This window comes from Prunus avium, chromosome 2 (genome assembly GCF_965620075.1).
Source record: "Prunus avium chromosome 2, drPruAviu1.hap1.1, whole genome shotgun sequence".
NCBI lineage: Eukaryota > Viridiplantae > Streptophyta > Magnoliopsida > Rosales > Rosaceae > Prunus > Prunus avium.
In genome coordinates, this window is record NC_142285.1 from 37,940,116 (window position 1) to 37,952,623 (window position 12,508).

Genomic DNA, 12,508 nt, shown 5'->3' on the forward strand with positions numbered 1-12,508 from the left:
TTCAATAAATGTACTGATAATTTATATGTGAAAACTCCGGATGGGACCTTAGAAGTGGTTATTTATGTACAAACAAATCATGTGGTCATATGTCATGTAATGGGATGGCACACACATTCTCTTCTTTGTTCATATACCTTTTGTCTTGGCACAAATTTTCATAACAGAATTCTCTTTTGGGATTTATGACAAATTATGTCAAGTCAATCTTGACTCAAGCCTCATCTCCATAAAAAAATCATGCGAATTGAAATATTTTTTAATACAAGCAATTGAAAAAGGGGTTTATACAAATAATCATTACGTGTAAAGTTTCGAATCTCTAACCATATTAGTTATATCTTACTAGCAGGATTGAACTTAATTGAGCTTGCTATTAACAATATAGGACCATAAAAAGAAAAATTGAAAGAATTTTTTTTTCTGTTTTTATGTGTTTATAAACACATATTGCAAGTTGGACAGATTTAATACACCACAACAACATTCCCAAGTAAAGCAAATCCATATTCTGAATTTGGTTAATAAAATTACAACAACTAATTTGGATATTGGAATGGGAAAAATGTTTAGTCTTAATTTAAAAAAAAAAGAAGCTAAATTTGATATAGAAATGGATAAAAATTTGATTGGTTTTGGGAGGATTTTAAATTGTGAATTACTAAGAATCCACGAGCCCAATGTGTGTCCTCCTCTCTCCTACAGAGTCCCTGCGTCAGCTTTTATCCATTCAGGTTCAGCATTCATTATCCGAAGAATAAGATTAGTACAAAAATTTTAAAACAAAAAGGAAAATTGCAAAATAAAATAATTAAAATTTAAAGAAATTAAAAAATTAAAAAAATAGAGGCCTGGTCTTTAGCTGCCTCTTTGTTCTTCACTTCTGGTTGTTTTGCTCTTCTTCTTCCTCTAATCCCACCCAAATCTCTCGGTCCCAAATGAAACACAGAGGCTGTCCAAACCCAATAAAATCTCCAATCTTTCTCTGAATTTGGCCAAGCCTCTTTCACAAACACAATCTGCCAAACAAATCCTCTCTCTCTCATGGCTCTGAATCCATATTTGAAATGCAAAGGCTGACACTTTGTACTCTGAAGAAATAACGAGACGCTAAAAGCGAAGAAATTTAAATCTGATTGAACAGAAGTTGAGCTGCCCATAATGCACGCATAGGGTTTTCGTCGTTTCGGATTCAACAGTCGGTGCACCGCTTCATATTCGGATCTCACCCGCCCGGTCCACGCAGTTCTGTGGTGTATTTCTATTACTCTACGCTGTTTCTATGATGAATTTAATCCATATGTGCTAATTTTGTGGAAGAAAATTTGTTTTGTATGTTTCTATGCGTAACGGTTCCTGTGGATTTTGTTGGAAGCTTGATAGTCATCTAGGACTGAAAGAATCTTGAGTTTTGTTAGTAATGTTGTCTGCAAATGACCCGGTTGAATCGTTTTTCAATTCGATTCAACTTGTTAAGGAAGCGCTTTCGCCGCTGGAATTGAGTTTTCGAAAAGCGGCCAAGGACTTTGAGTGTTGCTGGGCAGGGCCTAATAATAAATTAAATGCTGTTGATTTGGTTTATCAATTTGATGGTGTTGATAAGAATGGTAAAGCTCAGATCTTTGGGGGGAAGAAGAAACCTGGTCATTGTGTCACAGTTGGCGGCGATGAGAGGAAGAAAGGGTTGTCTGCTAAGGTTCCTATAAAGGCGTTGTTTGGGAAGTTTTCCCAGAATTCTGGTAATGAAAATCGACCTGAGGTGTCAAAGAGTGGGTTGACAGAGAAGGAGTGTGCTAAAGAGGATGGGTCTTGTGTGAATTGTTTGCAGTTTGCTGTAAATTGGTCTGTGTTAGCTAACAGTTTTGTTCAGGCATTTCCGGGTCCGTTCAAATTGGGTAAGAAGCGACTCCAGAAAACGAGTGATGAGGACAAAGCGTGTTCTTGCAAAAAGCCAAAGGTTTCTGGTGACTTGAAGCAGAGGGAGTCTAAGGGCCAGCATGCTAGAACAATTCAGAATGAAGTTGTGCCACATAACGAAGGAAAACATGCATCACTAGAATGCCTCATAGGTTTTGTTTTTGATCAACTAACTCAGAATCTTCAGAAGTTAGATCATGGTGTTCAAGAAAGTGGTCGAGAAACTTGTGAAACTTCCCCAGAGCCGACTTTTTCTTCCCAAACTGATCATTTCAGGATGATTACAGGTTTGCTGGAAGGTCGAAAAGCAGATGTAAATGGATTTCTGGGAAACTTGAAGTTTGCGAGAGTGGGAGGAGTGCCATCGGGTGTTGTTGGGGTATCCTCTTCAGTTAACGAAGAGGGTGATGAGGATGTTACTGCAAGAAACAGGGCAGAATCAGCAGGCAGTTCACCACAGAAGCTTGCTAGCGATATTCTTAGTATTCCTCTATCAAATGTAGAGCGTTTGAGATCCACATTATCCACTGTTTCGTTGACTGAATTAATTGAGCTTGTACCTCATTTGGGGAGACCTTCTAAAGAGTATCCTGACAAGAAGAAACTATTCTCTGTCCAAGATTTCTTTAGGTACACAGAGTCTGAAGGTATGTTGTCTCAGGTAGCTTGGTACCTAATACGTATTGTGGAAATGGATGTTGCTTTGTTTCTTTCTGTAAAAAAGGAAAAAAAAAAGGAAGATTCCAAAACAGAAGTTTATTCATGCTAATTCATGAGCTTTATATTCATTGAATTTGTAATAAAAAAGCTATATAATGACTTCAACTTGTTCAATTTTGTGTCTATACAATTATATAATTAACACATTTTACATCATGAATGCATCTAGGAAGGAGGTTCTTTGAAGAACTAGATAGAGACAGAGATGGTCAAGTAACTCTGGAAGATCTCGAAATTGCAATAAGAAAGCGAAAGTTGCCACGGAGATATGCTCACGAGTTTATGCGCCGTACTAGACGTCACATATTTTCAAAATCATTTGGCTGGAAACAGTTTTTATCTTTGATGGAACAGAAGGAACCAACCATTCTACGTGCATATACGTCTCTATGCCTCAGCAAGTCTGGAACACTGCAAAAAAGTGAAGTATTGGCATCACTTAAAAATGCTGGACTTCCAGCTAATGAAGACAATGCTGTTGCTATGATGCGATTTCTCAATGCCGACACAGAAGGATCTATTTCTTATGGCCATTTTAGGAATTTTATGCTGTTGCTCCCTTCTGATCGACTTCAAGATGATCCTCGGTAAGATGAATTGCTCATTGTAGTCAGTCTCTTTATAAGCATGCATAGATAGGTCTACTTAAAGTTGTGCACAAGCAACTGTAGTAAGCCATGAACCCAAATGGTGAATGAACTAAATATACAACTTACTGCATTCACAGCACAGGAGCGTATTTCATTTTCCTATTGGTACAGTGAACGCAAATGTACCAAGAACATGGTAACTTTGGTTAAATCTGTGGTCGGCTCTTGGATATAGAATAGGTGTAGTCTGGAGTTCGATTCAGTTATTTCGTTATTTTATTGTCTTTCGTTTCTTGGTCTGAAATGGTAACAGTTCCATTATTCTTTGGTAATTGATGCACATTTATGGAGAATGAACTATTCAATGAATTAGGAGTAATGCAGAATCAATTGCACTTTAGAAATCACATCTGTGTATATATATTTTTAAAATTCTCAGTAGGGCTAGTGTCCACAACCTAGTAGGATACTCCTAGCTGACAGTAACTTCTTCATAATACATACAGGAGTATCTGGTTTGAAGCTGCCACTGTTGTTGCTGTTGCACCACCTGTGGAAATACCTGCTGGAAGTGTACTAAGATCTGCATTAGCAGGGGGCCTTGCTTGTGCACTTTCTACTTCTTTATTGCACCCAGTTGATACAATTAAGGCAAATTCTCTGGCTTAGGAATTTGTACACTCGTAGTCAATGTTAATAGTTTTCTGTAATTGTTGATGTTTCTCTTTGGTCTTCTGTCTTAAAATGCATCCTTTTTAGACATTCTCAAGTTTTCTCTATGTTTGACAGACTCGTGTACAAGCGTCAACATTAACATTCCCTGAAATTATTTCAAAGCTTCCACAGATTGGAGTGCAGGGGTTATACAGGGGCTCAATTCCTGCCATTCTTGGACAGTTTTCAAGGTTTTTCTTTTGCCCCCTTCCAGTAATAGAAAAATGAAGTAGTTAATTTTAGCTTTTACTTTGAGTAATTCTCTTTTCTTTCTAGCTTATTTGTTCTCTTCACATTACAGTCATGGACTGCGAACTGGGATATTTGAGGCAAGTAAACTTGTGTTAATAAACTTTGCTCCAACGCTCCCCGATATACAGGTAATGATTGTTATTTTACTATATGCTTGTTTCTATTTTCTTTGTTCTCTCACACATGCATTTCTGTTTTGCATCTTCATGTGCTGCCTGAGTAACTACTCTCTTCCTCTCCTCTTTTCTACTCTCGCTAGGGACTAGCATCATGAATCCATCAGGCCATAGAAATGACATTAATATCTATTTAAGCGAATACAGGTTCATGTTGTCTTTTCATTCTTTCTCTGGACTCTTTCTCCGTAGAATTATAACAAATTTGTACCTTTCTACACACCTAATTAACTATCCTGTTGTCTAAAAAAAGAGTATTGTACTTTTTTATTTTTTTTCCTTCAAATGGGAAATTGTACAACTAAGGTACATTGTATGGTGTTCTCTACCTAAAGTAAAAAAAAGTAAGAAAAGTATGGTGCTGTTAGAGCAACTTCAACCAGTAGCTCCCTATCCTTTTGAAACCCTTGGTCTGCTTTGAAAATGGTTCTCATGTCTTTGCTGGCTTGCTCCCTTCCTTCCCTCTTCATTCTCTCTTGTAAACATGTGGTAGGCACATTCAAAACAACTGTGAATTTGAAGCCTGTTGTAGTTTTAAGAAGGAAGTATGAATTTGAGATGGGTGGCAACGGTTCTGTTTGACGTATCTGTGATTCTTTTTTGTTAATGCTGTTTTGGAACAGTATAAAATCTATATTTTGTCATGTTAATAGGTTCAATCTCTAGCATCATTCTGTAGCACATTTTTGGGAACAGCAGTGCGAATTCCTTGTGAGGTGTTAAAGCAGCGGTTGCAGGCTGGCCTTTTTGACAATGTCGGGGAGGCTATTGTGGGGACTTGGAACCAAGATGGTCTTAAGGGTTTCTTTCGTGGGACTGGTGCCACTCTTTGCCGGGAGGTTCCATTTTATGTCGCTGGCATGGGGCTATATGCTGAATCCAAAAAAGTACGAAATTTTTATATGCAATTTTTCTTTCTAGGCATAAAATGTATACCCCTCTCCCCAACGACACTCCCTCTTATCAACTGACTCCACTTTCTGCATTTTAGTGTTGCGAAGAGAATTTTATGGATTGCAGAAAGATAGCCAAAGTTTTATAAAATGAGAAATAAAAACTTCAGGTTTTGGAATTTAAGAGCTTATATAATGCAAGTATGCGTCACTGAGGGAAATTAAAGATATAATGTGCCCAATATATTGCCTAAATTGCATGCCTAAGATATGAAAAAAGTATAAATTTTTCTTTTCTAAAGAAGGCAATATTTAGCTACAATATATTCGTCTTTATAAAAAAAAAAATTATATATATATATAATAATTACCTAGCAGAATTGTAAATGCATCACAGGAAAGAAGAATTTGAAACTGAATAGGACTTGGCACAACTCATGCCCCCTTACCATGGTACTTTGTGGCAACGTTGATTGCTAATTGCTATGCATTGATTCCCTTAGTTTCAAGATTTGACTTTTGTCTTATACAGTGTTGTTTCACTATTAGATCCTTTTTTTAATTTATGGAGAGGCAAACTTGACTGAGAATGTTGGGCCACGTTTCTTATCAAGTTTTGAACCATTGTTCGAGCAAAGAACAAAATGCACATTGGTTTTTAAAAAGAAAATAGATCATTGTATGTGGGTTTAAAGTGAAAAATCTGTAATTACTAATTTCTGCCCAAGACGATCTATTTGACAGAACACTTTTCGTAGTCTGACTCCTAGATAGTGGCCTTCATGTCAATAATATAGTTATTTTTAATAAACTTATTTTATTTAGACCATAATTAATGTGATAATAATTCATATGTTTTCGTTAAATGTCTGTTTTGCTGTTTTAGGCTGCCCAGAAATTTTTAGGGCGGGATCTAGACGCTTGGGAAACAATTGCGGTTGGGGCTTTATCGGGCGGGCTAGCAGCTGTTGTCACCACGCCCTTTGATGTGATGAAAACAAGAATGATGACTGCTCCACAGGGTAGACCTATATCAATGTCAATGGTAGCCTTCTCTATACTCCGGCACGAGGGACCCCTTGGCTTATTTAAAGGAGCGGTACCCAGGTTTTTTTGGATCGCTCCCTTGGGTGCCATGAACTTTGCAGGCTACGAGCTTGCGAGGAAGGCCATGGACAAAAATGACGAGCTAAACGGTGACCAGGTCCATCAAAAGAAGGTGGCCAGTACTCGATAGGGTTTCTATTTCTTTGAAGTAATGACATTACTATCAACTTCATCATCTCCCAGCTATTTGAGATTAAAGCAATTATATGCTGCCGGGAAATTTTGACTTTTTTTCCTTCCGAATTTACTAGCAGCATCTGCTTGAAATTTCCATCCGTCGACATATCTGCCCTTTTTTTGGTCAGAAATTGTAATTCTTCTTAGGTTTTCTTTTTGTTCGGAACTTTTCTAATCCTGCAGTGATGGCAGTAAAATTACGTTCTTGATGTTATTTTTGTAGTCATGGATTATTCACAGTTTTGTAAACTTTGTGCAGCTCTCGATTAATGATGGTTTTATTCTCTTTCTCGGTTTCTTCTTGGATGGACTAGGTATAAATATTCATGACGTGCATGCCTATGCCACAATGTAGGGAGTTGAGAATTCAAGTGTAACGAGAAGGATTAACTTTGTCTTAATTTCCTTTAATTTAGTAATTTAGTGACATTTCTTTTCTCAATGTTGGAAGAAGTTTCGACATCCCAAGTTATAACGGAGAGAAGAGAAGTGCGACTGTGGTAGCATGCCAGACTTCTACAAGTGTGCGTGTGCAGAGTGCTCAGCTCGAGTGTGAAGAGTTTGGAGGTTTTAGCCATACTATCAAACCGGAAATCAGGCTCGGCGACAGACTCCGCTAACAAATCAAATGAAATCAAAGAAATCAATAGTTACTGGACAACTACATCTTAAATCGAATGAACTCGAGTGTGAAGAGTTTGGAGGTTTTAGCCATACTATCAAACCGGAAATCAGGCTTGGCGAGAGCCTCCGCTAACAAATCAAATGAAATCAAAGAAATCGATAGTTACTGGACAACTACATCTTAAATCGAATGAAATCAAAGAAATCGACTGTTATGGACAACTACATCTTACTTGTTGAGAAACATTGAATACGTAAAATTAAAACTCTGGATATAACAGAAGCATTCACAAATTCGGATACTGCCTTTATGTAAATGTAATGAGACGTATTGGCCTACTGGAAAACAAGCCCCTTTAAGGGTTTCTATTTAAGCTCAAATTCTTCAAACCAAAAGTAACCAGATTACAAACAAAATCAATTTGGTTATCCTTATTATTAAACAAAAGGGCGAAACATGACACGTCCCAGCAATATTGCCAAACACTGAAACCTTTGAATGTCATCAATAGCCCCAGTTGTCATTTCGGATTTCATCATCGAATTTCTTCTTCAGCTCTGGATGCTTCTCAAAGTACTCATCTGCAGTCATGGTGCTTATCTTCTTCTGTAGAGATTTAAACAAAAAAGGTGTGAGAAACTATACATTCTACAAGTATATGGGGTTAGCCTGGGACAATCTCCATTACCTTCAATTCTTGAACTTCAGCAATCTCCTTCTCCAAACGCTCAGATTCCTTCAAAGATTTCTCCTCTGCTTCCTTTAGATCCACCAACTGTACTCCGCAGTAACATATAAAACACCTCAGGAAGTTAGAAAGTAGTACATATACTTGGAGAGAGAGAGAGAGAGCTAACCAATTGATCAAATTTAGGCTTGTACTCAGGAGTGACCGTGTCTACATACTTGGGGACTTGAACGCCTGCAACAATTTTGTTGTTTTGATTTCAGGGAAAGATACATGAGACATGACAATATAGATGAGAAGGCCAATACTCAGGCACTGTTCTCTCTCTTGTATACACCCAAGTAATTCTCTCAACATTTACCAAGAACAACATTTGGAATATTTAGAACAAGGATGTCTCAGATGAACATCTGTTTCTAAAATTACTAGGAGAAAACAAAAGCCAAGAGCCCAAAATACAATTATATATACTATTCTACAATGGTACACGAGCAGCTGAAAATACTTTCCCATGAGACTTCCTATAAATCTAGAGGAGAGCTGGTTCTGTACAGGTTATTAAAATATAATTTCATGCTTATACTAGTCATAATATAGTTTTTAAGTAAGCCCCTTTTAGGGGGTGAGCGGATACAGGACATATCATTCTTATCAAGTCAGTTAACAACAGAAGTTTGTTAAAACACAACTCATCAAGGAAGGGTTGTGTACCTTATATTTGTTAACCAAAGCATAAACATGCACATTGTTGATAAGTCTAAGCAAATAAAGCGCTAGAGGACAAGAAATTTAAATTCAAACAATAGCCCCTAAAGCCTTCATCTATTTGGCACATGGTATCTCATGAAAGAGTGCAAGGCAACCACGTTGTTATGAAATACCGTGTGCCACATTTTCAGCTCAAAGCAGGATGCAAATAGAAAATTCCACAACACCAGACCTCAGTAATCAGTATGTAAGTGTAACTGCAACTAATGTAATACAAGATTGATTCATGGAAGTATTATACTTCTGAAATGGGTTCATTAAGTAGTCAGAAAACATACTGTCATAAGCCTCTTTGTACATATCCACCAAGCGAGACCCAATTCCTTTCCTATAATACTCCCAGTCAATGGGTTCAGGTTCCTGCAACAAAATGAGAATTGGAAACAGAAAATAGATTAAAACATCAGTGCAGTAACGTCCAAAAGTGAACTAAATGCAACCAATAACATATCTTCAGAAGAATACAATTGTGTATAAATCCGTACATGAAGGTTTCCCCGTGATTTCCCATTATAAAGAAAGATTATATAACAAACTCTTCTAATCCCATCTAAGATTTGTCCAAGTTAGTCCATTTAGATCAGCTTTAACAGGTTAAAAGGCTCAACATTAAAATCTACATCAGTATTTAGTAACGAGCTAGCCCCTAAGAAAATCAGTATAAAAAAGGAGAAAACTTTGAGAAAACCAAACAGACCCATTTTACCAATCAACCAAATAACAACCAATAAACAAAACAAAACAAAACCAAAAAAACCCAAATTCAACAAAACGCTATTCAATTCAGAAAACCCAGATCAATAAACTTAGAAATGAAGCAAAACACAGCTAGATATTACAGAGATCTTAACAAAAATTATAAAGAAATACCGCCAAAAAAAATAGAGAGTGTTTTTGTATGTGAGAGAGAGATGGGGGAGTGCGCAGACCTGGCTGAACTTGGTCTGGAGGGTAGTGTTAACCTCATCGAAGGCACGGCGAAGAGAGGCGAACTCTTTGCGAGCCTCATCGGAGACCAGAAGCTTAGCCATGCCCTCCCAGTCGATTTTCCTGGAGGCTTTGAAAGCCACATCGGCAACTTTCTTCCCGGCGCCGCTCATTTTCTCTAGCTTTCTCGCTGGCCAAACAATGTGGAATCAGCCGATCAGATGCTCCTTTTGTTGCTGCTGCTTCGGCTGTGGTAACTAAATGGTGGCTTTGGGTTTGGAATTGGAATTATAGGTTATGGGCTTTGCTTCTTATTTTTGGGGCCTGAACTAGTTGTGGTTTGTTGTTTGGTAATAAATTGGGCTAAAATGTTTCAAGAGAGGCCCATCTATCATGATAGAATTGGTAAATGCAAAGTCATGATATTGATTTTGGTCATTCAAGGGCCAAGTCAAGAATCAGTTTTCGATTATACGGTGCTAATCCTTGACTGAGTACTTCAATACGATACGGTTATGTGGTATAATATGAGTGCTTGACATGATTGATATTCTCACTTTTAAAGTATACTATTAATCAAAACATATCTTACATATATTACTATACATAAACTAATTATACCTTGTCGGATCTCCACTACCAATGGCGGAACCACACTAAGGGCTACAGTGGGCTGTAGCCCAGTGTGGTTTTTTAAGAAAAAATATATATAACTTATGTATTTAACTTATTTTCAATATTTTACTTTCATTTATTTTTATATTACTCAATTTACTTAAGTTTACAATGTAAATAAGGAAGTACCCCCCATTTGGATTCAAATAAAAATACTAGAAAATCAAATTCCCACCAAATCAAAATATGAAAAATCGGTTTTAGTGTAAAATACGATTTAGGCTAAAAATGATGGCTCATTAAGCCAATATATACTTCATACTAAAATCCCATAAAATCAAGTTTTCTTATTTGATGTGTGAGGAATAAAAACCGCCAAAAATTATCTTGAGAAAATGATTATTCCTAAAAACCATTTTTCATACTTAGTCAATATTTTTACATAAAACAATTTTTCATGTATGATATGAATGCATGAAGGGACCTAATGTCAATTTAGATAAAAAGCCTTAGATGTTCAATCCACTATGGTGTTAAACCCTATTTGGTTTATATTAAAACTTATTGAAAATTAGTCTATGGAACTATGAACTAGCGTGGTTTATATGATTTAATGTTTACTTTTATTTTTAGAAAGACTACAGTAATTGTAAGTACAAAAAAAATATATATATCATTAAATTTTAAGCTAATAATTTTAGCTAGCCCACCCGTTGAAAACTTCCTGGTTCCGCCCTTGTCCACTACCACAAGCGGCAACGTCTCGGCGTTGGTGTTGAAATAAAAAAATCGGCAAATGAATTTTATCACTTATTTCAAATAAAAAATTAAGTGATAAATGCAAGCCAAGATAGGTTCCCAAAATTTTGGGATATCTGTTATGTTTCAAATTGATGAGGCTAAATCTGATCAGCACTTATCTGTAATTCAAAAGTGTTGTTTGCTCAAGGGAGTCTTATCTAGTTGGCCTATAAAAGGGTTACAATAGAAAAAGAAAAAAAACAAGAAAGGAGAAGCGGTAGACAGATTAAAAAAGACTACTGGAGAAACTAGAGCGGTGCAAAGAAGAGAGAAAAAATTTCTACAGGTATTCTGTCATCTTTATTTCTCTTTTCTATGTTAGGCATAGCATGCCACAAATCCATAGGTGAGTAACCCCGAAAAAATTTGGATGCAAATCCATGGGTGAGTAACCCCGAAATTATTTGGATGTAAAAATCCATATGGGTGAGAAACCCAAAACCTCTACAGATGAGAAAAATCTGGAAAATGCGTTCACATATGCAAATAAAAAAAAGGGGGTTATACCTCTGTCTTTGGTGAATATGTTCAACTTTCTCACTCTCTGTTAAAAGGCACACTAATTTCTTTTGTGTCTGAGCTGCTCTAAAACAAAAACAGAAAAGAAAAGAATCAGTTGTCTGTGTACAGTCGTAATAGACTAAAAAAAAAAAAAGATGAAGACAGCCACGTTGTTTTGGGCTTGGATTGCTGCTGGTGGTACATATAACAGCAACAACAAAAAAATGTTAGAGATATATTACGTGTAGCCAAGTTGTCTTAAGCTGGTGCGCCAGCTGTCAATTAGTTATGTGAGTTTGTTATTAGTTTAGAGCCTAAGTCATTTGATAACTCATGTATTAAGTTAAAAAGCTAAACTCTATAAATATTGAGCCAGCTAATATTGTAAGGTTTAACAGAGAAAATCAATAAAGAAATTCCATAACCTTTCAGTTTCTTCTTCGTTTCCTCTGTTCTTACTTGCTTGGTTATCATGGTATCTAGAGCCTCGGTCGATTGATGTGCCTCTTGACGTGATTTCTTGCTCTTTTCGCTCCCTGTTCTTAGGTCTCTAATTCTTTCTCTCAGTTTTTGGTTCATTGTTTACCTTTAAGAATGGTGAATTACTGTCTCCTTGAAGTGATTTTTTCAACATTTGGTGACATTGGTATGAAATTTGTTGCTTATTCTTCGATTTCTCTTGATTCTTGGTGATTGATCTCTGGCACAAAGCCGTATTTCGATGAATTTTGTTGATTTCATGGCACGAAGCCTTCTTTCTTTGGATTTTCTGTGAGTTGTTGGCATGAATCCTTGTGTAACGCATTCTTGTTCAGGCACGAAGCCTTGTAGTGATTTCTTGAATCGATTGTGTTTGATTTTGGCTCGGTGTGTTTTTCTGTGAATTCTTCTTTGAATCTGGTCATGACGGTGAATTCGCCCAAAATTGAGGGTTTGCTGGGGATGCTTACCATTCGCTTGAATGATGATAATTTTGTCAAGTGGTTCTTTCAATTTAAATCAGTTTTTCAAGGTTATGATCTTTTTGACCACTTTGA

The 12,508-nt window shown here is 36.7% G+C and overlaps 2 protein-coding genes across 2 annotated transcripts; one reads left to right on the plus strand and one right to left on the minus strand.

Annotated features, from left to right (window-relative positions):
* The first annotated feature begins 832 nt into the window (after positions 1-832).
* On the plus strand, positions 833-6,834 carry SAMTL (mitochondrial substrate carrier family protein). The gene is made up of 7 exons (XM_021962872.2): positions 833-2,564; positions 2,807-3,224; positions 3,734-3,878; positions 4,017-4,132; positions 4,243-4,321; positions 5,023-5,256; positions 6,149-6,834. The coding sequence occupies exons 1-7, from the start codon at positions 1,421-1,423 to the stop codon at positions 6,497-6,499; spliced, it is 2,487 nt and encodes an 828-aa protein (XP_021818564.2). The 5' UTR covers positions 833-1,420; the 3' UTR covers positions 6,500-6,834.
* Positions 6,835-7,501: 667 nt separating this feature from the next.
* Positions 7,502-9,805, minus strand: ATPQ (ATP synthase D chain). Its single transcript, XM_021962873.2, has 5 exons — positions 9,557-9,805; positions 8,906-8,987; positions 8,029-8,093; positions 7,860-7,946; positions 7,502-7,777 (listed from the first exon to the last, which is right to left on the minus strand). Exons 1-5 carry the CDS (start codon positions 9,725-9,727, stop codon positions 7,676-7,678), a joined length of 507 nt encoding a protein of 168 aa, XP_021818565.1. The 5' UTR covers positions 9,728-9,805; the 3' UTR covers positions 7,502-7,675.
* Positions 9,806-12,508: the final 2,703 nt, after the last annotated feature.

What these genes read in the sequence shown, in the direction of transcription:
- ATPQ (XM_021962873.2), bottom strand. Translation starts at nt 9,727, where the DNA reads ATGAGCGGCGCCGGGAAGAAAGTTGCCGATGTGGCTTTCAAAGCCTCC. An exon ending in GTACAAAGAGGCTTATGACA is followed by an intron (nt 8,094 to 8,905) that starts GTATGTTTTCTG and finishes AAATTGTTGCAG; the next exon opens with GCGTTCAAGTCCCCAAGTAT. An exon ending in CTGAAGTTCAAGAATTGAAG is followed by an intron (nt 7,778 to 7,859) that starts GTAATGGAGATT and finishes AAATCTCTACAG; the next exon opens with AAGAAGATAAGCACCATGAC.
- SAMTL (XM_021962872.2), top strand. Translation starts at nt 1,421, where the DNA reads ATGTTGTCTGCAAATGACCCGGTTGAATCGTTTTTCAATTCGATTCAA. An exon ending in CGACTTCAAGATGATCCTCG is followed by an intron (nt 3,225 to 3,733) that starts GTAAGATGAATT and finishes TAATACATACAG; the next exon opens with GAGTATCTGGTTTGAAGCTG. An exon ending in ACCCAGTTGATACAATTAAG is followed by an intron (nt 3,879 to 4,016) that starts GCAAATTCTCTG and finishes TATGTTTGACAG; the next exon opens with ACTCGTGTACAAGCGTCAAC.